The sequence below is a fragment of the Sapajus apella genome, unplaced genomic scaffold (assembly GCF_009761245.1).
Source record: "Sapajus apella isolate SASKATOON/1434 unplaced genomic scaffold, GSC_monkey_1.0 scaffold106, whole genome shotgun sequence".
NCBI lineage: Eukaryota > Metazoa > Chordata > Mammalia > Primates > Cebidae > Sapajus > Sapajus apella.
In genome coordinates, this window is record NW_022437046.1 from 3,063,289 (window position 1) to 3,088,767 (window position 25,479).

General features: G+C 37.7%; 2 protein-coding genes across 9 annotated transcripts in view; one reads left to right on the forward strand and one right to left on the reverse strand.

Annotated features, from left to right (window-relative positions):
* Positions 1-13,719, reverse strand: part of C2CD3 (C2 domain containing 3 centriole elongation regulator) — a 159,376-nt gene extending 145,657 nt beyond the window's left edge. For 2 of the 5 annotated variants that reach the window (XM_032259044.1, XM_032259043.1), the window contains exons 1-3: positions 13,438-13,682; positions 10,777-11,046; positions 3,859-4,016 (exon numbers count right to left, since the gene is read on the reverse strand). In XM_032259044.1, coding sequence (XP_032114935.1) covers positions 3,859-4,016; positions 10,777-11,046; positions 13,438-13,492 — 483 coding nt within the window. In that variant the 5' untranslated portion in view covers positions 13,493-13,682. Of the gene's footprint in view, positions 1-3,858; positions 4,017-10,776; positions 11,047-13,437 lie in introns of those variants that run through there. The other 3 variants (XM_032259042.1, XM_032259047.1, XM_032259045.1) reach the window with 3 other exon arrangements.
* PPME1 (protein phosphatase methylesterase 1) overlaps positions 13,596-25,479 on the forward strand; it is a 74,396-nt gene continuing 62,512 nt past the window's right edge. For all 4 annotated transcript variants that reach the window (XM_032259050.1, XM_032259051.1, XM_032259048.1 and 1 more), the window contains exon 1: positions 13,596-14,221. In XM_032259050.1, coding sequence (XP_032114941.1) covers positions 14,121-14,221 — 101 coding nt within the window. In that variant the 5' untranslated portion in view covers positions 13,596-14,120. The remainder of the gene's footprint in view (positions 14,222-25,479) is intronic.

Below are 25,479 nucleotides of genomic sequence, written 5' to 3' on the forward strand. Positions count from 1 at the left end.
AAGCATATAGCTTTCTTCTCTTTTTATAGTATTTACTTAAGGTAAATTCCCAGGGGTAGAATTACTGAGGTAAACAATATACAATAATTCATGTGGCTTTTGAAACATAATACCAAACTGTCTGGCAGTCCTGATGCAAATTTATATCATCAACAGAAAAGCATGACTAAACCAGATTCACTTCGCCATTAAGTCATCAATATACAGTGTCACTATTTTAACATTTAATATATTATAAATGAGAATAGGATAAATACAATAAAGAAAATGTTAAGTTTTTTTCACTTAGATGGATCTATTTCTGGACTCTGTTCAACTGACAAAATTATATGCTTATGATTTTGTAATATTAATAAATTCTTACTTCTGGTAATGTTAGATGTTCTTTCCTTATCGTTTTTTGACTATTTTCTTATTTGCCTATTTAATTTTCTCTATAAATTTTAGAATACAATTGACAAGGTATAACCTCTCAGGAATTTCTAAGGGGTTTGAATATTCAGAATTTTCTAGAAAGTGCTCCCAATGAGTCCCCCACAGAAAAGGAACTCTTCTATGTTCTTTCCCAGCATCTCATGCATATCTATCACATAATTTGTATTACACAGGGTTCTGGAAAATTAAATAAAAGGGCCATCTCTTATCTCTGTATATCCTAAGTTAGTGGCATGTAACAGTGTATGAAAAAAGCGTAAGTTGATATCTTCAATAAATGGTGCTGGAAAACTGAATACCCACATGCAGGAGAATAAGACTAGACTCCTTTCATCATACACAAAAATAAGCTAAAAATGGACTAGACTATGTTTAAGATCTAGGACTATAAAGTGACTAGAAGAAAACATAGGGGAAATGCTTCATGACGTCGATCCAGGCAAGGTTTTTTTGGGTAAGACCTCAAAAGCACAAGCAACAAAAGCAAAAATAGACAAATAGGGAGTACATCAAACTAAAAAGCTATGCACAACAAAGGAAACAATCAACACAGCAAAGGGACAACCCACTGAGTGGCAGAAAATATTTGCAAACTTGGCATCTGATAAGAGTTAATATCCAGAATATATAAGAAACTCTAACAATTCAACAGCAACTTTTTTTTTCTGATTAAATAATGAACAGAAGATTTGAATAGACATTTCTCAAAAGAAGACATATAAATGGCCAATAATATGAAAAAAATGCTCAACATCACTATGATTAGGGAAAGGCTAATCAAAACAACAATGAGCTATCATCTCACTCCAGTTAGAATAGTTAATATCAAAAAAGACAAAAAGTATCACATGATGGTGAGGATGTGGAGAAAGGGATACTCAGGCATTGTTGGTGGGAATGTAAATTAGCACAATCATTATGATCAATAGTACAAAGGTTCCTCACAAAAATTAAAAGTAGAACTACCATATGATCCAGCAATCTCACTACTTGTTATATAGTCATGCACTAGGTAACAATATTTCTGTCAACAACAGACCGCATATATGACAGTATCCCATAAGATTATAATAAGGCTGAAAAATTCCTATTGTGTAGTGACACTGTAGTGTTGTAATGTGGTAGTGCAATGCATTACTCTATATTTGTGGCAATGCTGATGTAAACAAACCTGCACTATCAGCATAGCACCTACAATTATGTATGATACATAATACTTGATTATAAACAACAATGTTACTGATTTACAATTTACACTTTTTCTTTTTATTTTAGAGTGTAGTCTTCCTACTTATTGAAAGAAAGTTAACTGTACAACAGCCTCAGGCAGGTCCTCAGGAGTTATTCCAGAAGAAGGCACTGTTATAGGAGATGACAACTCCGTGTCTGTTATTGACCCTAAGACTTTCTAGTTGGACAAGACATGGAGGTGGAAGACAGTGATAGTGATGATTCTGATCCTGTGTAGGGTTAGGTCAATGTACATGTTTGTGTCTAAGTTTTTAACAAAAATGTTTAAAGAGTTAAAAAAAATTGAAAATAGAAAAAAGCATACAGAATAGGGATATAAGGCCGGGCGTGGTGGCTCACGCCTGTAATCCAAGCACTTTGGAGGCCAAGGCGGGTGGATTACCTGAGGTTGGGAGTTCAAGAACAGAATAGGGATATAAAAAATATTTTTGCATACCTGTAAAATGTGTTTGTGTTTCAAGTGTTGTTACAAAAGAGTCAAGAAGTTAAAAAAAAAATTCAAAGTTTATAAAGTAAAAAAAGTTACAGTAAGCTAAAGTTAATTTATTATTAAAGAACAATATTGTTTTGCAAATTTGGTATAGTCTTCTAAGTGCACAGTGTTTATAAAGTCTACAGTAGTACACGGTAACGTCCTAGGCCTTCACATTCACTCACCACCCACTCACTGACTCACCCAGAGAAACTTCTAGTCGTGTAAGCGCTATCCGTAACTACTCTATATAGGTATACCATCTGTTATCGTTTATACTGTTATTTTTATGTACTTTTTCTATGTTTAGATATGCTTAGACACACAAAGTCTTACCATTTTATTATAACTGCCTTCACTGTGTTATAACAGTATTCAGTTTAGTAACATACTGTATAGGTTTGTAGCCTGGGAGCAATAAACTATACCATAAGCCTAGGTGTGTAGTGGGCTATATCATTTAGGCTTGTGTCAGTACATTCTATTATGTTTGCACAAGGATGAAATTGCCTGAGGACACATTTCTCAGAATATATCCCCATCATTAGTAATGCATGACGGTATATTCAAAGGAAATAAAATCACTATGTCAATGAGATACCTATACTCTATCACAGCACTATTCACAATAGCCAAGATGTGGAATCAACCTAAGCATTCATCAACAAATGAATGGATTAAAAAAAATGTATACATATACAATGGAATACTATTTACAATAAAAAAGAATGAAATCGCTCATTTGTGACAACATGGAAGAACCTGGAGGACATTATGTTAAATAAGCCAGGCACAGAAGAACAAATATTATACTGTATGATCTCGCTTATGTAGGATCTAAAGAAAGTAGGTCTCATAGAAGTAGAGTAGAATAGTGGTTAACAAAGACTAGGGAAGGTAAGCAGGGAGGCAGGATGGGGAGAGGTGGGTCAGTGGGTACTATGGTACAGTTAGGAGGAATAACTTCTGGTATTCTATTGCACTGTATTGGGTGAATACAGTTAGCAATAATGAATTGTACATTTCACAGTAGCCGGAAGAGAGGATTGTGAATTTTACCACCACAAAGAAATAACACGTTTGGGATGATGGATATGCTAATTACCCTGATTTGATCTTTACGCAATGTATACATGTATCTAAACATCACACCGTAATCTAAAAATATGTGTATTATGTGTCAATTAGAAATAAAATTTACAAAGTAAGCTGAAGCAATAAATGAATACATCAAAGATACCACTTACATGAGTCAAATAAGCAATTACTATTCAGTACTATGTTAGGAGCTATAGGAAAAACAAAGAAAGCAGAAGACAAAGGCTTGCCTCTCAGGGAATCTAGAAACTAAAAGGAAGAGGAATTAAAGGGAACCTACTAATAAACAATTTTGGAAACTATGTGGAATCATAACTGAACATGATTATATAATTAATGCTTTTATGAATGTAATAAAGAGTACAAGAAGAATGAATGTAGTAGGAGGTGTGAAAGACTCTTGGAACTTGACATGGCACTAAGAGGATTTGGATAAATGGGAAACAGAAGTAGGTCTACTGGGTAAAAATATGAGCAAAAAAATGAGGTGGAAATTAGCATGATATACGGTAGCCATATACCTACTCATTCTACAAACAGATTCAACTATCTCTGCCCAAAAAGTTTATTCTGTGCAGCAAATACTTAAGATATATTTTTACCTGGAGTTCTCCAAGTTTCTTAGATGTTGGTGACACAATAGTAAAAAATCCATTGATTTGATGGGTTGGAGAAAGCTGGGCTAGTCCATTGATCTGAACTCTACCAATTGGAAGATGGTCAAGTTTGGTGATTACTTCCAGCACCAGCACAGCCATATCTAATCAGAAACAATTACAACACAGATAGTTTTCATTTACTTTTATTTTCTTTTTAAAGAAGTGGGTAGAGGGGTATATGTTAAAAAGCTTTTTAACTTGAAAAAAATTATTTTATGTTTCATAACACATTGCATTGGTGAAAGTGAGAGAAATTAGGTACGTTAATAGGTTGCTAATAGGATGGCTAACCAGAAAACAATTCAGTAATAACTCAAAAAAGTAGAAAAGCACATATCCTTTTTCCACGAAATTCTACTATTCTACTTTTTTTCAAAGACGGGGTCTCACTCTGTCACCCAGGCTGGAGTGCACTCGCACAATCATAGGTCACTGCAGCCTCGAACTCCTGGATTCAAGTGATCCTCCTGACCTAACCTCATCAGTAGCTGAGATTAGAGACACACACCACCACACTGGGGTAATTTTTTGATTTTTGTAGAGACAAGGTCTCATTGTGTTGCCCAGGCTGGTCTCAAACTCCTGGCCTCAAGTGATCCTCTGACCTTGGCCTCCCAAAGTGCTGGGATTACAAGCATGAGTCACCAAGCCTATCCTACTCCTTAATCTATATTCTCTATAAACTGTAAAGTGATCTATGTCTGTGAAGTGATCTACGTAACAGAATATTTAATAAAGTTTTTTTTTTAATAATGGCAAAATGGTGAAAAATAAAGTGATAAAAAGAATATAAGTAGTTCTAGCTATACTGATATGGACCAACATCCAAGATGAACTGCTAAGTAGAAAAAATAGTGCTGACTGTATATATGTAATCTGTGTAAATAAAAGGAATTATGCAAAGAAGCTTTTATTAGTATAGAATATATTTTATAAATAAATATATTCTTGTGTAAAGATACACAAGAGACTGGTAACCTTTCACACCTTTAAAATGTCTTACTATGTGCATGTATTTCCCAATTAAAAAACGTGATACAACTGATAGAAAATACAATTGATTTAAAAACTACAACAGAGATAGCAAAACTACCTGGAAAAAGTAATTTAACTTAAAAAATTATTTTAATTTCAGATAAACTAATACTTATCAGACCATTCTAGGGGTGGAGGAGTGTGAACCCAAGATCAAAAGAACAGTAAAGGTTTAGAGAAGAACAACAGAAACCTTACACTGAGAAAAAATAAATCAACTGGACAAAAATATTTAACGTATCAAGTATTTGATAAGAAAAATGCCCTTAAAAGGGTACTGTTAAATGTATTTACCAATAACTCAGGCTTTGGTTTTGATATACAGAGCAACAAATCTCAGTTTTCATTCTCATCATTTCCAGTTTTGATTGGACAAAGGACTGCCCATGCATAGCTGCAAGGGTTGGTCCCTGCCTCCCAGGAGTATCTAATTGCATACTCTTGGGTTATATCTGGAGCACTGAGCTACTGAGGGCACCTGAAACCAAGAGAAATGAAAATAAACTTCTCAACTATAGTCTTTAGTCACTTAGACTAATACCTTCATGCTCATAGGAGGAGAAATATAATGCATGCACAGGGAATCTAAGATCATTTCAGGACAGTTTAACTTCTGAATATTTTCTTAAAGTTGAGAAAACGGTTTGTTTTCATTATTTGTTCAATACTGTAGTGAAAAGCATGCAGGAATTATAATTAGAAGACCTGTGATTATGTCCTGACTGCAATATTCACAAGCTATTTCTGTATAAGCCGTAGTTGTCTGTAATGTAAGCTCATAATATTTGCATCAGTGTTGTGTGAGGAACTGGGGTTACTGCAAGCAGAACACTAGTATAGTGTCCTCCTACATGGTAGTTGCTGAATGGTTGTTAAATGACTTTAGGCAAATTACATGACTTATCATAGTCCCTGTGTAACTACTTGATATGGTTTGGCTGTGTCCTTGCCCAAATCTCATCTTGAATTGTAACTCCCATAATCCCCACATGTCATAGGAGGGACCAGGAGGAGATAACTGAATCATGAGGGCTGTTTCCCTCATACTGTTCTCATGATAGTGAGTTAGTTCTCATGAGGTCTGATGGGTTTATAAGAATCTTCCTGCTCTGCTGGGCACTCATTTTTCTCTCTCTTGCCGCCATGTGAAAGATGTGTTTGCTTCCCCTTCCACCATGATTGTAAGTTTCCTGTGGCCTCCCAGCCATGTGGAACTGTGAGTCAACTAAAACTCTTTCCTTTATAAATTACCCAGTCTCAGGTATGTCTTTATAGCACCGTGAGAATGCACTAATACACTATTCATGGGGGTTATCTGAAAGTCATATGAGCTAATAGACGTAAAAGTGCTTGGTAGATTATAAAGTGATATACAAATGTAGAATAAGAGAAATGGACTAATATTTATCCGTTGGCTATTTACTAATAGCCAGGCTCTTCCATGTTTCATTAATTCTCTTAACAACCCTATGATACAGGTATTTCTGTCTTCATTTGGGGATAAAAGAGGCTCTGCAAAGTCATGTACATTCCTAAGTTCACTCAGCTTTAAATTGAAAGAACTGGGCTAAAACTCAGTTCTATCCAATTATAAGTCCTCTGCACGTAATTATAAGTCCACTATACTATTCATCACTTCTAGGACAAAAAACTTAATGGACTTCTGATCTTTATACGTCTCTTGTTGTGGAATTAGAATCCCTATTGTCCAGCATTTATTCCAACCCCTAACTGTCTTTCACATGCCTATTAACTGAATCCTATCTGATTAAAGAGAGGCAAGTAGTAGAGCCACAATTTTCTCAGTTTCTACTCTAATCATTCCATGCTCCAAACATTTTCATAGCTGCTATTTTCTGCAACAGAACAAAAGGTAAAGGAAGAAAGATGTAAGAGTATGAGGCATATCTCAGAATCTTATAATCCTTCTATTTCCTAAGGTAGCATAACAGAAATAGTAACAATTTTGGAGTTAAGTGCCCCCTGAATTTAGGGTTGGTACCAGGGTAACCTTGGGTTAGCCACTTTTAACTCTTTGAACCCCAAATTCATCACCCAGAAAATCAGGATAATATCCATCGCAAACGTACAGGGCCTCAGAGCAAGCTTTCTAGTGCTTTGCAGAGGCTTCATCTTATTTCTCCTACTGTATTTTTGCTTTCTGTAAACAAAAAGTTATGAAGATTTAACATGTAAAGATTTTCTCATTGATTAAAAAGAAATTTGTACTTAACATGATTTTGAAATTGCCTTAACTTCTGCCCAGAATAAGGTAAAACAGATATGAAGAAATTGGCCAGGCATGGTGGCTTGCCTGTAATCCCAGCACTTTGGGAGGCAAGGCAGGAGGATTTCTTGAGTACAGAAATTTGACACTGGCCTGGGCAACACAGTGAGACCTCATCTCCACAAAAATTAGCTAGGTGTGGTGGCAGGCGCTTATATACCCAGCTGCTCAAGAGGTTGAGGTAGGAAGACTGCTTGAACCCAGGAGGTTGAGGCTACAGTGAACTGTGTTTGCATGACTGTACTCCAGCCCGGCTGACAGAGAGACCTTGTCTCAAAAATAAAATATGAAGAAATAAATAAAATATAACTATCTTACCTACTTCCGAGTCATTTTAAATATCAAATAAGATGATAGACTTGAAAGTATTTCAAAAACTGTAAAATGCAATACATTTCCCCTTCTTTTTTATGTTATTTTTATCTGAGGAACTCATATAATCTTTCTTACTACCTCGCTCCAGCCTAGGAAAAAAAGCAACTCCCTCTCATTTCAAGTTAATTCTGTCACAGTCTATATATTTTACCCATTTGTAAATCTCTTCATAAAATAGTGACTTCTCCTTTTCTGACTGATACAGTATCCTAATTATGAGGTTATTTTGCTTGTCTTAATACCTTGAGTGTAATAAAAATGGCTTGAGAAAAAAATATTATGGTTCATGCTAACATGTGACAACATATTCATTAGTTTACTCTTTGCATTTTATATTCTTTGAAGTGAAATATGTACACAAAGAGTAAATAAAAGAATAATAATAACGTGAATATCTACCACACATCTTAAGAAATAGCATACTTTTGGCTGAGTGTGGTGGCTCACACCTGTAATCCCAGCACTTTGGGAAGCTGAGGCGGGCGGATCACGAGATCAGAAGACAGAGACCATCCTGGCCAACATGGTGAAACCCTGTCTCTACTAAAAATACAAAAATCAGCTGGGCGTTGCGGCATGCGCCTGTAGTCCCAGCTACTTGGGAGGCTGAGGCAAGAAATTCAAGCTGAGGCTTGAAACAGGGAGTCAGAGGTGGCAGTGAGCCAAGAGCATGCAACTGCGCCACTGCACTCCAGCCTGGTAACGGAGCGAGGCTCTGCCTCAAAAAAAAAAAAAAAAAAAAGAAGAAAGAAACAGCATACTTTTTCCAAGTTTTCAATTAGAGCACACACTTTGTGAATATTTGATGTCTTATCTCTTTATTTTCTGTTTCCTGTTTTTTTTTTTTAAAACAGGGTATCACTCTGTCACCCAGGCTGGAGTGCAGTGGCACGAACATGGCTCACTGCAGCCTCAACTTCCTGGGCTCAAGTGATTGCTCTCACCTCAACCTCCCAAGTAGCTGGGACTACAGGTGTGTACCACCATGCCCAGCTAATTAAAAACATTTCTTCTTGTAGAAACAGGGTCTTGCTATGCATGTGGAATCTAGTTTTTTTTTGTAGAAACGGGGTTTTGCCTAGGCCGGTCTTGAACTCTTGGCCTCAGGTGACCTTCCTGCCTCAGCCTCCAAAGTGTTGGGATTTCAGGCATGAGGAACCACCACATTCAGCCTCTTATCTCTTCATTTTCTAAAAAAACACATCATGTCTACATTTGGATTGTCACTTATAAGGTTCACCTCATGTGTCTACTATTGAGATTCTACCTTTTCTATCGGCTTCTTTCTTAACTAGAATAATGAAATTTGGGTGCTGACACATTTGATGTTTAACTCTTTCAATTTTTGTTGGGAAAATTAAGGCCAAGAGGATGAAATGCCTTGCTCAAAGTCAAGCAGCAAGAGCGTAGAGTAGAAGCAGAATGCTGGCTTCCTAATAACATAAGATTAACCCTTATTAACTTCCTAGAATATTTATATACTGTCTGGCACTGCTCACTACTGTACCATGTATGTCAGTTTTGTTTTCAACTAATCCTTAAGTTCCTTTTGGGCAGGGACTACATCTTAAATCTCTGTACATACTGCCTAAGTCTTAATATTTTTATAAGACTTACACCTACAATGTGTCAGCTACTAGACCAATCATTTTACAAACATTTTTTTCATTTAGCATTCACAGTGATTCCTGACAGATAAGTGCTATTTTTCCTATTTAAGTAACAGGAAACTGAGGCCTCAAGATGCTAAGGAACCTCTCAGCATCATCAATCCAGTCCTGAAGCCAGAGTTCAAACTCTAGACTGTCTAGACTTCAACCCATTCAACTGGGTTGCTTCTTTGTAAAAATACCTGGAAAATAGAAGGGCAACTATATGATCCCATTTTACAGATGGGCAAACAGGAATCAGAAATGGGAAGAGACCTTCCCAAAATCACACAGTTGGTAACACCAACCTAAATGTTCAGATGCTAAGTCCAATGCATTAGTATACCATAAGATGTTCAAATAAAAGTCTGACCTGTTGATTACCATGTAAATAAATAAATGCCTTCTCTCTTATTGAATTTCTAATCAATCCTCATTTGTTACATTATATAAAAATACTACCTGAGGATTTAAGTTTTAAGTTTACAGTACCAAGATTATTTATGGTATCTTTTAATCACAGTTACTGCTTTTAACCTACTATTAATAACTAAACTTGTTTGTGAAGTTAGAGTTAGGTATCATTCTGATTGATTTTTGTAAACCCCACGCTGCCTAAAACAATGTCTAGCATATGCTAAGTGTTTAATATATGTTTTTTGAATGACTGAATAACAGCATTTGTTCTTCACATGTTCATGTTTCAAAATTTTTTCTTGAGAGAATGTAAGCTACTTAAGGACGAGTTAATCTTTAACTTGCCCCTGGCTCTCCAATGTTCTGAGCTCAACCCTATTTATATAATAAATGCTTGGTTTTTATTGACTTGAACTGGACTAATTTGATAAAGAACTCCATCATCCAAAATGTATTTATGTGAAACCTTGACCTGAATAAAGAAATAACATAGTACACTTAGAATACTTTCCTTGTACAAAAATGAAGACATCTTCGCTTCTGGTCCCCTACAGAGAGATGCTTTCCATCTCTGAACATCTGTAATACTAACTCACTAAACCACTCATTTGGCATTTAGCATGTATTATCTTGTACTATTGATAAATTTTACATCTATATCCTCTTTCCTTGAGTATAATGTAAGCCCCAGAGTTGAGACTACAGTTACTACCTAAAAAAACATGGTGTAGTAAAAAGAGCATAAGTTTTGGTGACAGACAGAAGTGGGTTCAAACCCTAATTCAGCCATTTATTAACTTTGTGACCTTAGAAAGTATTGATTTCATCTCTCTAAACTTGTTTCCTTGTCTATAAAATAGAGAAAATACCCATCTTTCAGGGTTATTGTAAAGATTAGAAGTAATACATTTCAAAACTGCTGGCACATAGTAACACTCAATAAATTTATAAAGAAAAATCTCTATTATAAAAACTTTTTGACTCTTCAGTAATTAACAATGCCCATATATATTAGGTACACAACAACACTTATTGCTGACAATATAACCACATGCTTTATATTAGGTCTGCAGGTGCAATGATAAAACAATAACATACCTGTTAGGTACGAGGTAAACTGTTTTGGACCACAACGAATAGCATAACGTGTAGTTGTTCTCACAACTTTTGGTTCAGTCTGCAACGCATCCCTGGGACAAAAGAGGGTTCCATCTGATGTTTCTCCCCACCACCTCACTCGGACAAGTACACAAGTGGGAGGCTTTGCAATCTTCCATATGACTTTATTAACAGTAAGTTTTAGAAAGCAGCGTAGCTGGCCTTCAACCAGAGGGGGCAGGCTTGTAGATGGAGAAATGTCACTCAAACCTATAGAAGAATCCAAGAAAACTGAGTCAAAATTTAGACTAAATATAGAAAATATATAATATGCTTTTTGAATGAAAATAAACAAAACACTTTAGTCTTTAATTCAGTAATTTATCATCATTTGGAAAGAAGGTTTATCCTACCTATTATTTTAATACATGAGAAGTAACTATCAAATCAGATCACAGAATAACCTACCCGGTCATGTAAGCTACCCTGATACCTAATTAGTATTTAAGATTTGATTTGAGTTACTATCCGAAAAATAAAAATATCACAAGTAGTTGAAGTTTTTCTAAGTTTGGTTGAGATTTTTCTAAGTACAGTTGTTTTAATTATTGCAACACCTACAGTTTTTAAGATATGTTATCTTTATCTAACTCTCTTTTTTTTAAAAAAAATCACTTACTACAAAACAGCAACAACTCCCTTCACTCAATTCACAAACGATTTAGTCTGTATCATACAACTCAGCATTTCAATGAAGAACATCTTAAATTGTCTGTATCTTTTCTGTCCTCCCAAGATCACACAGTCAGTGAGGACACAGACTATCCAGAGTCTACCAATATTTTTAACACAGTGCTGGGTTCATATATTTATTGGCTTTAGTATTTTTTGGATTTCAGAAAGACATTGAAGTGTAAACAAAGCGATTAATCTTGACTTTCTATAAAATGTTCTTTTAAGGCCGGGCGCGGTGGCTCAAGCCTGTAATCCCAGCACTTTGGGAAGCCGAGGCGGGTGGATCACGAGGTCAAGAGATCGAGACCATCCTGGTCAACATGGTGAAACCCCGTCTCTACTAAAAATACAAAAAATTAGATGGGCATGGTGATACGTGCCTGTAATCCCAGCTACTCAGGAGGCTGAGGCAGGAGAATTGCCTGAACCCAGGAGGCGGAGGTTGCGGTGAGCCGAGATCGCGCCATTGCACTCCAGCCTGGGTAACAGGAGTGAAATTCCGTCTCAAAAAAAAAAAAAAAAAAATGTTCTTTTAATAACCCTGATTGTCTTCCATTCACAGTACCTTTTCATGAAGACTTAGAGATTTAAGAAACCATTCTTATATTGTGTACATCTTTTTTTCCTTTGACTTTTCTTTGAGGAGTGGTTATGTTTCACAGGAAGAAAATATACGGAATGTATCAGATCAGGAATTTATACAACTAATTACTTGGACTTCTAATGCAAACACCCCCTCTGCCCTCCATAGTGGAGAAAAGACCCACCATAATCCTTATGGATAATTTGAACATAAAAATTATACACAGTTGTGTATATATTTCTGCATATGTAAATGGTATAGAAAAAAGTACATTCTGTCTATACCGTGTAATATTATTTCTACTTTGACTTTCCGCCTATCAACCAAACTTGCTTGACTGGTTTGACATAGGGAGCACTAGCATACTTCAGTCTCAGAATCTCCTATCGTTCGCGGCAAGAAAGTCACTACCTTAAAACTGCCTTAGTAATCTTTAAATAGCTTGGATAAGAGGAATTCCCAGATTGTAGCCTCAGTCCTCAACCCAATGGCCTAAAGTCCTATCACTGTTCCCAGTATTCTTTTCTCACTAAACCGCCTACAATGCAAAAAGGCAGGGTCACCCCATGTCCTTTTTTCCTTCAAGGCAGCCTTGTAGAGCTTCAATGTCCAGTTTCCTGATCTACTCTGGGTTTCTAGGGTGACTTGTTTTCACTGCAGTTAATATCCCCTACTCAGTGAGCTTGTGTCTTTTTGAGCAGCTAACCTGATGAGCGCTCTCTGCTGCACACTCTTTCACAATCTCAGGTCCTTCAGGAGATCCTCATTCCCTTACCCCGACTCCAATCCTATCACACCTGTCTTTCCTTTCTTCCCTCCTCTATACTCCACAATTATTTTCTCAAACTCCTGCTCATAGCCCTTCACGCTTCATTCATTCAACTAACATTTACTGAGTCCTGCTTTGTACTAGTCCTTGGTCATTCAGTAATGTAGCAGCCGTGAACCTTGCCCACAATCACACAAGCAATGACACAAACCCTTTGCCAATTTATGTTTCTTCCTGTCCCTGTGGACCTCTAAAACTACATACACACACACACACACATTTAACTTCGTTATCAAAACCACTCCTACTGTTTATTCTTCTCCTTTACAGTCATCCTACCGGTAACCTTCAACGCACCGCATTTACCACCACTCTGCGGCCCCTACCCCAGCCCCTAATTCCTTTCCATTCTCTGGAGGGCCAATTGCCCTTCCTTTTAACCTTCTGGTTCCCTGGCTATTTCTCCTCTTCCGTCCCTTATCTTGTTTAGCCAGATGGGGTGGGGGTCTCCCTAAAATTCCTTACATCCTGCTCCCCTATTACGCTTTCCTCAATCTTTGATCGCTCAGATTACCTCTTTTCTTGCGCCCACGGCTGCCCCCAGGCCCTTGGCCTTTTCGTTGTTTCATGTTGAGCCCGAGCTCTTCTTTACAAGCTCAACTCCGTCTCCAGCACCTAAGCAATATCCTCCCGCCATCCCTCCCCACTGCGCCTGCGTTCCCCGGCAACCGGCGCCGCTGTGCAGCCTGGGAGGCAGAAAGAAGCGGCTCTTCCTCTAGCAGACTCCGGACAACCGTGCAAACAGAAGGCGCCAAGACGTCTTCCCTACAATAGGCTACAATACCCAGGATGCTTTGCTACACTACCTCTGCGGGGTTGGCTGGCGGCGCCTCTAGCTGCGCAAGCGCATAGGAATACGCCCTTCGAGGACTCCATTGCCCAGGGTGCATTGCCCTGAAGAGCGCTCCTCTTTCCGGTGAAAGTCGTCGGGTTACCGGCTGGGAGACTGCGAAGTTCTCAGACTCAGTTACCCAGCTTCCTTTGTGGGAGGGCTGTTGCGCACTTCCGGTGGAAGCGCTGAAGCGAGTGGGTGGAGTTTACGGAGCCGGTGGGCGGTAGGCGGTGCTACCGGTATCTGGGTGCTGTCCAAAGGCGACAGGACGTCGTTAGGGGAGCGAGCCGTGACCGGTTGGGCCACACTCAACGTGGGACTAAGCTTCGCCTACTGTTTGACTACGTGCGTGCAGCCTCCCCTTAATGTCGGCCCTCGAAAAGAGCATGCACCTCGGCCGCCTTCCCTCTCGCCCACCTCTACCCGGCAGCGGGGGCAGTCAGAGCGGAGCCAAGATGCGAATGGGGTACGTGACCCATACCCCTTCTCCCTAGGGGCCAGGCCCCAACCATTGGAGATGGTGTCTCTGGGCGTCCAGAGAGGCACGGGAAAGGAGTCTACGGATAGGAGAAAATGTTGGCGGCGGCCTGGAGACATTTAGATGGAGTAGAAGGCAGATTGGGGGACTAGGGGAGGCGCCAAGTCAATGGAAATTGAAGGAAAAATAACGTTGTTGACGGTAGAAAGGAATGAGGCAAAATTGGGGAAGCTGAGAGTAACATAAGGGATCTGAGAATCACCTCCAGAAAATATAGAAGAGGGAGTAGAACGGTGACAAAGGTGGAGGGAAGTGGGGAATGACAGAGAAAAGTTGAGGGGAATTGGGGCAACAACTAAGAAAAGGTTTGGGAGGAGTAGATATTATCACACTTCTAATATCTATACTGTGAGAACTAGATATTAGAAAAGCTGAGGGGAGTAGAGAACACCTGTGACAGGGTTGGAGAAGGAAGGAGGAGAACTAGGAAGCAGACGATTCTAGAGAATTCCCAGAGGTGTAAAGGCAGATTCAGGGAATGAGAGGTGAGATTAGGTCTCTTAAGGGAGAATGAGAAAGTTTGGGGAGAAGGCCTAAGGTAAAGTGGAGAACATAGCCACGAAGATCGTTTAGGTAATAGGAATGTGCTGAGAAACTGGACAGGATACAGGAGAGAGAGAAGAAGGAGAGGACTGAAGAATTTAGAAAGTGACCATAGGCTCTAAAGATTGAGAAATGACTATAAATACGGTTTGTTGAATGGAAGTGCTGCAGTTGTAAGGTATGGGAAGCTTAAAGAGGAATATTCGGGCAATCAATTTTTGCTGGGCCAATAGATTGGAGGGAAGTGATGTACTGGCCTAAGACTTTGAATTAGTGAAGCTTTGGGAGTAACCACTTAAAATGTTTTGGGGGAAATAGTTTGCTGGAAAGGGAAGATAGCTGTGTTGAAGAGATAGGCTTTGAAATTTTATATCATCAAATGGCTTGTGCCAGCTTAGGGGATACTTGGGCCAAGGAAAAAGAATGAGGTGAACCTGGGAGAAGGAATTGCTGAAAAGCGGAAAGAATTGAATAGGTTTCATTTTGAGGTGATATTTGTAGTTTCAGACAGGATTCTGGGAATTAGTGACTGTAAAGAGAAAAGGAGTAGGAAGGATACTTAGGTATGAGGAATCAAGAGTGTATTTGGGATTCTAGAGATGAATTGGTAGATATTCTTTGAAAAAGGACTGCAGAAGAGAAACCTCAGGTTCTGAAGAAGTAATACGTGATCAAGAAGGAGGTGAGAATACGAGATGCAGTACTGTGACATTAAGTCCTAGGGATGAAAAGAAAGGAGAATCCTGTACAACTGGGGTAAAGGAATGGGAAGAATGGTTGGGAAAAACAGGGAAGGAAACTAAGAACTGAAGTGGAGACCTGCTATGAGACACAGTAGAAAAATGAGAAAACTTTAGTAGAAGATAGATAAATGGATGCAGAGTAGAGGAGGTAGTTACATAGTAGGTAAAATGAAGATTGTTTTCACTTTGGAAGACAGAAAGATTGGACTATAACATGAATTAAGATAATTTGGAAATCGACCCATAACATTATTTGGGAAAATTAACCTGGAGTGTAATATTAACGTAACAGTAATTGTTGATATATATCTTAATTTCTGCCTTTCTTAAACTAAAATTTGATCTTTCAGTATACTATCACTCTTCTATACAAATACATAAGAAAAGCAGATTTTTAATAATTGTACATTTTTTAGGTAAGTTTAATTAGAGCTTAGCTTCTCACTTTGTCAAAACAAGTTCTCTGAAGATTGAAGAACTGGGTGAAAATACTGAGAGAAAATAAAAGGAAAATGTGCTGATTGGAAGATTGCATAATTGTTAGTAATTTATCCTTTTTATTTTTTATTACTTTCCATTTTGCTTTTTTAGAGATAGAATGAGACTCTGTTGCCCAGGCTGGAGTGCAGTGGCATGATCTCGGTTTACTGCAACTCCCACCTCATGGGTTCAAGTGATTCTCGTGACTCAGCCTCCCGAGTAGCTGGGATTACAGGCATATACCACCACACCCAGCTAATTTTTGTATTTTTAGTAGAGATGCAGTTTCACCATGTTGGCCAGGCTGGTCTTGAACTCCTGGCCTCAAGTGATCTGCCCCAGTTGGCCTCCCAAAGTAGTGGGATTATAGGAGTGAGGTACCATGTCTAGCCAACTTATCCTTTTTTTTTTCGTCTCTCAAATTTATTTTTTATTTTTATTTTATTTTATTTTTTTATTTTCCTTTAGGTGTATACTATATCCAGCATTTTTCCCCATGTTAACCCTCCCCCCCCCCCCCTTTTCCCCCCCCCCCACTATTTCTCCCCTACTCCCCCCAACTGCCCCCAGTGTGTGATGCTCCTCTCCCTGTGTCCACGTGTTCTCATTGTTCAACACCCACCTATGAGTGAGAACATGCGGTGTTTGGTTTTCTGTTCTTGTGTCAGTTTTCTGAGAATGATGGCTTCCAGATTCATCCAAGTCCTCAACTTATCCTTTTTAAATAGATGCTTTGGTCTTGCTGGTTTAGGTTAACTGTTTGTCCTGGAAAAGAAAGTTCTTTACAAAGGTTTTTCTTTATGATAATATTGTGAAGAGAAGAACATATATTGGTGAATATTTGTGTGGTCCTCAAATGGCTAATTTTCCCATATTTTTCTTTTCTGTTTTATTGGTACATAAGCAGGCTTCATCTAAGTCTCATGGTAGTAATAATACAGATTATCTTTCCCCTTAGAATCATAAAGCTGAAAGAGAGTGTAGACATGGTCTCATTTCACCACTTCATCATGTAATTGAGGAACTCAACATTCAGAGAGTTCTGTATTCTATAAGGAATGGGGGAAATATATTCTCTTAATAAATGTGGGAACTGAGACTCACATATTCCTAAGGCACGCTAGAAGCTTAGCAGTGGGGCCATTAAAGACTAGGACTTGGGTCTCTTGACTGTGAGACCCACTGTGTATTTTGGAGCCATAATTGTCATTTGGGAATACTTAATTTCAGTTGTATATCTTATTCTTTTGCAAGTAATTTAGGATTCAGTCTTTTTCTTCAGTCAGTCATGATTTATGATGTCTCACACCAATTTCAAAGCATTCTTTATGTCATCTTATACTCACTTGCTTTTTTCTTAACTTCCATTCTTCCACTCCCTCATCTATCTGTTACTTGAAAGTTAGTCCTGTTTCCTTGATAGTTTCTTGTGTGGCTTATTCTTTTAACTATTTTTGATGATCACTTGCCTTCAATTTCAGTGAACATTATTTAGGCATGTTTCCATATTCAGGGTACATATTCTCAGTTTGTGATTTTTCATGAGTTTCCATAATACAGTTTTTCAGATTAGATTTAGTAATTCGAAAGTATTGTTGGATAATTTAATAATAGCAATGTTTAAAGTAAATACTATGTGCCAGACATTGTAGTAGTAACTTTATGTTAATTAATGTGTCCACAAACCTGCAAGGTGGATATTTTCCTGCATTAGATTCAGCCTCAGAGATTAAAAGTCACCCAACTAACATGTAGCAGAACCAAGATTCAATCTAAGTTTAGTCTCTAGAATCCCCTTTTCAGTGCACCAATATTTTTTCTTGGGTAAGGCCTGAAATCTTGGTGTCACTGTTCATTTTAATAGGTGCCAGTAGATGTTGCCAAAAATGTAGTGGTTTTGAACTTATTTTTTAAAGCTTTTGGAGCTACTCTCATTAAAGTAGATGTGAGATCCCTATTTGCTTTGCACCCCTGGTATGCTTGACAAGTATCTTTTGAAAGTCACTGCTTTGGTATATACTATTACAATTAGAGGAACTATAAAATGTTAAAGCCATTCATTATTCAACATGTCTTTGGTTTATCAGTAGCTCTACTTTTGGGCCAAGCGTAGTGGCTCACACCTGTAAACCCAGCACTTTGGGAGACCAACAAGGGTGGATCACCTGAGGTTGGGAGTTCGAGACCAGCCTGACTAACATAGAGAAACCCCGTCCCTATTAAAAATACAAAATTAGCTGAGCATGGTGGCACATGCCTGTAATCCCAGCTACTTGGGAGGCTGGGGCAGGACAATCCCTTGACCCCAGAGGCAGAGGTTGCAGTGAGCTGAGATTGTGCCATTGTCCTCTAGCCTGGGCAACAAGAGCAAAACTCCATCTCAAAAAAAAAAAAAAAAAAAAGTTCTACTTTTCTGTAATTATCTCTTACATTCCTTTTTCTTTTTATTTTTTAAGAGATAGGGTCTTGCTGTGTTGCCCAGGCTGAAGTACAGTGGCTTTTCACAGTCATAGTCTTGGGGCATTACAGACTCAAATTCCTGGGCTCAAGCGGTCTTCCCACTTCATCCTCTTGAGTAGGTAGGACTGCAGATGCTTGCTAGGATGCCTAGCTCTGTAGTGATTTAACTGACATGTATATAGAGTCCCTTTTTATATTTTATGAGTTAAACTAGGGCACGAATTAATATTTTCTTTTAATAAATAAGGAAACCGGAATGTTCATTGACTTGCCTAAGATCACAGAATCATTACGTGGCAGGAATAACATTCAAACCAAGGACTTCATATTTTTAGTCCATTGTTCTTTTTATACCTTGGATTGAAGGATTTGGTGTTTGAAGTGGCATAGATCTAAGTTTGAAGCCCAACTTAGGTATTTACATTGGTCAAGTCATTTAACTTCCCATAGTCTGTTTTCTTATCTCTAAAATGAATATGCATTGCTTACCATAGAGTGCTGTGAGAATAAGATAATACGTAAAAAGCACTTACAGTTCCTGACACATAAGCTCTTAAGGAACGATAGCTAGTAGATAATTATATATTGAGAACTGTGAAGAAGGTTCGTAGTTTATGTGGAAGCTCTCCTTTCAGTTTCTTATCAGCTTTGCCCCCACAAGCTGTATGTTTATTCATATCGATTAAATAATCTTTCATCCTCTTCTTAAATTTATTATGGATATCAGGCCTCTTAGGAAGGCTTTAATGAGTCACACAGATGGAGAAATAAAGGGCAAAGTGAAGTGATTTGCTCAAGGTCACAGATTGAGTTACTAAAAGAATCAAATCCCAATATTTCTGCTTGTTTTTTCATTAGATTTTTTAAAAATTAAGTTATAATTTATATGCCATAGAAATAATTCTTTTAAATATACAATTCAGAGATTTTTTGGTATATTCAATCAGTTATACAATTATCACCACTAATTGCAGAACATTTTCATTATCCTGTAAACTCCTTACCTCTTAGCATCCTCCCTTCCCCCTAGCATATATTGCTTCTGGATCTTGAGTCACAGAAAGACTTTTCCTTCTTTTCAGGTTATAAAGGAGTTCAGACATGTTTTTTCCTGGTACCTGTATGATGTCCTTTTTTTTTTTTTGAGACGGAGTCTCGCTCTGTCACCCAGGCCTGAGTGCAGTGGCGTGATCTCAGCTCACTGCAACCTCCGCTTCCCAGGTTCAAGCGATTCTCCTGCTTCAGCCTCCCAAGTAGCTGGGATTACAGGCATGCATCACCACACATGGCTAATTTTTGTATTTTTAGTCAAGATGGAGTTTCATTATCTAAAATGATTGAGTGTCATTTTTAGTTGAGATGGAGGCCAGACTCGTCGTGAACTCGTGGCCTCGGGTCATCCACCTGCCTTGGCCTCCCAAAATGCTGGGATTACAGGCATGAGTCACCACACCTATCCTTTTTTTTTTTTTTTTTTTTCAATCCATTTGAAGTTTATATTGATATGCAAAGTGAGGAACAGAAGAAATTTTATTTTTATCCACAGGCTATCTAGTTGTTTTAGCATCATTTATTAAAATGTCCTTACCCATTATGTAAATATTATTATGATAAAGAAAGTCCTGGCCAGGCTCAGTGGTCCTTGCCTGTAATCCTGGCACTTTGGGAAGCCAAGGCCTGTGGACCGCTTGAGCTTGGGAGTTGGAGACCAGCCCGGACAACATGGTGAAATGCCGTCTCTACAAAAATAGCAAAAAATTAGCTACATGTGGTGGTGTGTGCCTGTAGTCCCAGCTACTCAGGAGAATTGATCATTTGAGTCTGGGAAGCAAAGGTTGCAGTGAGCCAAGATCACGCCACTGCACTACAGCCTGGGACACAAAGTGAGACTTTGTCTAAAAAAAAAGAAGTCCTCCTCCTCACTGATTAAAATGACACCATTATCATATACCAAATTTCTATATAGATTTGGGTGTGTGGAGTTTCTTTTATGTGGTACTGCTATACTTTTCATTAGAGGCTTTATTAGTATGTTTTGATGGATATTAGAGATTATTTCCCCCTTACTCATTTTTAGGATTTTCCTGGTTCCTCTTGTTTTTTTCTCACTAACTTTCTAATCAAGTAGACTAGTGCCAGAAAAATATCCTGATAGTATTTTTCTTGGGATTACATTAAATACAAACATTAATTTAGAATAAACCTTTTTATGACATTGAATGTTCCTTGAAGAAATACAATATCTTTCAATTTGTATGAATCCCTTTTGAAGGAAATACGTTTCAGATTCCAAGTATTGACCTAAATTGTATTCAATGTAAAGTTACTTAAATTCCATAGTACTCTTAAATAATTGTAAAACCCAATAGGTTTACTGTTTAATTATAATTAAATCTACAAAAATCCCCATACTCACATTAGCAACATTATGTTGATGTGAAATAATCTAATTTGCTGTTATCAGTTTACTGTAGTTTAAACCAAAAGGACATTTATTATTCCAGGATGTTCCAGGGTTGATTGAGTTGCTAAACAATTTCATTCAGGACCCAGGCTTTTTGCATCCTTTCTTTTGCCATCCTTATAATGGTGGCTTTTCCTTCTCTTGCTTGTCACCTTATGGTTGCAGGATGGCCGCTGCCACTCTACTTCTATCTTATCTTTACAAATAAAAAGAAACAGGGGCCAAAGCCCTTTCCTAACTAAGCTTGTTTTTTAATTTTTTCCCAGAAATGCAAGCTCCCCAGCAGTTTTCCTTTAAGTCTTATTGTCTAGAACTGTTCACATACCCATCCTAAAATCAATCACTGGCAGTAGGGAATAGGATTATTGTGACTGGTTTAGACCAATTTTGATTCATTCCCTTGGAGGAGAGACAACAAGAGATCTCCACTAGTTACTTAAACAAAAGTATCACCATTCTGTTATGATTGAAGAAGAGAGAGAGAGGGAAGAGAGAGAGGGAAGTGGGCAGGTAATGTCTGGAATGGAGAATAAACAGCATCTGCCCCAAATCCTGAAGTTAACAAGTAGAGAAGCCTAATCTTCTGATTTCAAATTCCCTATTGTTTTTGTTGCAGTATAATTATAGGAAATAACAATCTCACCTCCAAACCCCCTACCTGTTATTGCCAGATTTGAGCCCCTTGAGATTCATTTCAGAACTTCTGAGTAAAAGCCTATTTTTCCATTGTTTCGAATTGCCAGCAAATCTATTTCTTCTTAGTAGCTCCAAAATTGGGTAATTTCTCTTTTGCTTTATTTTAAACCTAATGAACCTTCCTTGTTATGTTACCTGATGTTAGATATGAGAAAATATCTCTAGTTGTTTGGGAAAGACTTTTTCCTTCAGACTATTGAATATTTTTTTAAGAGAAGAAAGTTTTAATTAATAGTTCCATTAAGAGGGTAGCCACACTTAAATGTTTTTCAGTACAACATTGATTACCTGTTTCAGGTACATTCTACCAACATATTTTAAAGGTTGAATAAGAGACTATGTCGAAAATTCCAATCATTTCAAACCACACCAGAAGACTGAAGTTGTTTACTTATCAGTCCTTTTCCTATATGCTTCTGTGTGTGTTTTTGGTCATGGACTTCTTCTAGGTTTAAGTAGGAATCCTCTCTACTTAGCAAGTTGTGTGACTCTGGTCAGTTATTTTTCTCTTCTTGGGCCTCATTATCATGGAAAGAAAGAAAACTTTGGCACCTGACATACTCGTTTAAATCCAAGCTCCTCAGCCTGGGGAACATAGCAAAAACTTGCCTCTGCTAAAACAAAACTATTATTCATGGTGGTGCACACCTGTAGTCCCAGCTACTTGAGAGACTGAGATGGGAGAATCACTTGAGCCTAGGAGTCTGAGGTTGCATTGTGCTGTGATCATGCCACTGTACTTCAGCCAGGGAGACAGAATGAGACCCTATCTCTAAAAATAATAATTATAAAATAAAAAGTCAAATGAATCCAAGCTACAGTGCTACCAAAGGTGACTCTGGGCAAGTTATTTAGTATTTCTGAGTCACCTGAAAATGAGAATACTTTAATGGTACTGTTCAAAACTCTTGCTTGGTATGTAATGAACACCTAGTTGTTTCCTTTCATAAAGTAAGATTTGAGTTAGATGATCTCTAACAGCATGATTCATGATGTAGTTTTTAGAATCCTGAGGTCTGCTGCTTAATGGCATGCCTTGGAGTAAGGAATGCTTCAGACCTACTGCAACCCTTGGCTAGCCATCTGGTTGCTTTCTTTCCATTCTCTTCAACATACTGCTAATAAGGACATTTTAAAAACAGTGGTGCCTTGATTTAAATAGCTGACTGCAATTAAACTTCGGTATTTAGCCTCCACTACCAGACTCCTAGACTAAAGAATCTGTGACAACAGTGATTAAGACTGCTACTGTGCCAGTTCATGACTCATCAATAACTTTCTTAACAGACTTAAGCAGCCTGGATGTTGATGTATTATGCCTATTTAGATTTGAGACATTCATGTAAAAACATACAACTTATATTTCTTGTTCCTTATTCTATAGGCAAGGAAGGTGTTTCCTCCTTCCCTGTCTCCCCTTTTTCTCCTTTCTCCTGGCTTTCCTTAGGATTTGATCATATAGTTTTGTTGGTTTTGGTTATTATCTCCTAGTAGGCATATCACATTGTAGGCAAGCAGAACATTCTCTATTCTCCTTAGTCCTCCAACTTGTAATTATTGGTCAGCTGTCTATGCCTCAAAACTGTTGAGGTGTGTAAGGGTAGGAATTGTGTCTGAATTTTGCTGGTGCCTAGAATGCTGTCTACTTTAGTGCTAACCGAACAAGAAACCCAAATCCTGGCCTACTAACCCCATTCTATAAGAACAACGTTATTTCCCCACCAGTTCTCTTAAGATGGTGTAACTAGGGCTATACTCCCTTTCTCCTAAAAGCAGTTATACGTCATAGAATAATAGAATCTCTATTTCAATACCAACTTTTAGGTAAAATGTGTTGTGTTTATAATATGTTACTTTGAGATTTAAAATAATTATGTGGTCGAAACTCAGGCTTGTAATAGGTCTCATGATATGTACAGATTCAGGCTTGTTAATTTTATTTTATCAAAATTTGACAATTTATGTCTTCCTCTTTGATTCCCTAAACCTGAAAGCAAGTCCATTATTATAAGAGAGCACATGTCAATTAACCATTATTTTCACACCAGCCTTATTTTATAGTATTCAGTTTTTCTGCCCTTGCCCAATTTATCACTTATTCTCTAAGAGTGAAGACTGTTTTCCAAGTAAGTGGTACTTGCACATTGGTGACTCCACCAAGTTTGGGGACCACAGCAAGCAGTTTACCATTAAAGGCTAGTGTTAAAAGCTCTCCAATGTCATGTCCTAAGCAGTGTTAATTTCCCAAGTGTTTCTTGCACTTAACAATTACCAAGTTAATTTTGCTGGCAATGCCTTCCATTTTCTTCTCTTTTTCAAGTCCTGCCTATCCTTTAAAACTCATGAAGTGCTTTCAGAGTACTTTAACTCATTCATTTGCTCTCTCTTCTCTGAGCACCTGTAACATTTTGGCATCTCCACTCATCAGTTTTTATGTATTGGTATTGCATTTTTTTGCTGTTACTGTGTCAAACTTATCAAAGTTAATTTTATGCAGATTTTTGTGTTTCCTCAAAAAAATTTGGAGTTCCTATAGTGTAAGGATCTTTGTTTCTCTGTGCTTTCTATTGTAACACAGTTAAAGGCTTCTGTAAAAGTGAATTTAATGGACACGTGGAACACATTCGTTTAAAATAAAGTCCTGAAGGCTTTTCTAGTCAGTTCAGCTTGCACTGATTTTTCTATTTGTTGTCCTTTGGTGGCACGTGCCGTTATACCAGGAATCAGCAAATGTTTTCTGGTAAGAGCCAGATAGTATTTTAGGCTTTGTGGGCCATGTTAGTTCTGTTACAGCTACTCAACTCTGCTGAGTGAAAGCAGCCACAGACAATATGTAACTGAATGTGTCTGTGTTGTAACAACACTTTATGGACAATGAAATTTGAATTTCACATAATTTTCACATGTCATTAGTCTCTTTCCTCACCCTGTCCTCCACCTTTTACAAATTTAAAGATCATTCTCTGATCATGGGCCAAACAAAAATAGGTGGTGGGCTGGATTTCCTGTAGGCTGTAGCTTGCCAACTTAGTATCAATACTGTTAGTTCTGTGCTTCTACTGTCTTGTAGTAGAAAGAAGATAGGTTTTAAAATCAATAAACTGGATTCTCTTCCTGGCTTTACTACTTACTGCTTAACTGATGCAAACATGATTTTATTTTTTTAAAATGTAGATAATGCTAGCCTCATAGAGTTTTTGAGGAGGAAATGAGATGATATATGTGTAGAAATATTATTTAAGTTGGAAAACTGTCTAATGGAAACTTACTGTATTTCCTCAATTCTAAGATACATTTCCTTTTTACATTTAAAATGATAGTGTCTTTTTTTTTTTTTTTTTTTTCTCCACATTTCCCCCGAAAACAAAAGGGAAAAAAAAAATTAAAAAAAAAAAAAAAAAAAAGAAAATGGTGAAAGAACCGCTACTCTACAGACAGAGTAGGACATTCCCGAAAATAAGAGGAGGAACGTATCCACCCTAGGTATAATGCTTATGTACATGGGGAGTTGTGTTCTGCTACAATAGTTTGTGATAAAGGATTAATTTCTTATTTACTATATTTTTATAAGAATTGATATGATTATCTTTAAAGCAAAATTAGTAATGCCTTTTTTCTCCAGATATTGGGATATCTGGATGCTCCCAAGTTTGAGTATGTTTAGTAAACATTATTAATTTGTTCCCTTAACCATAAACATCCAGAGACTAGGAATGCCTCACTTTCTGAGAATGCAGCCTAGCAATTCCCGCCTCATTTTCCTAGCCCTTACTCAAAATGGAGATGCTCTGGTTTGAATG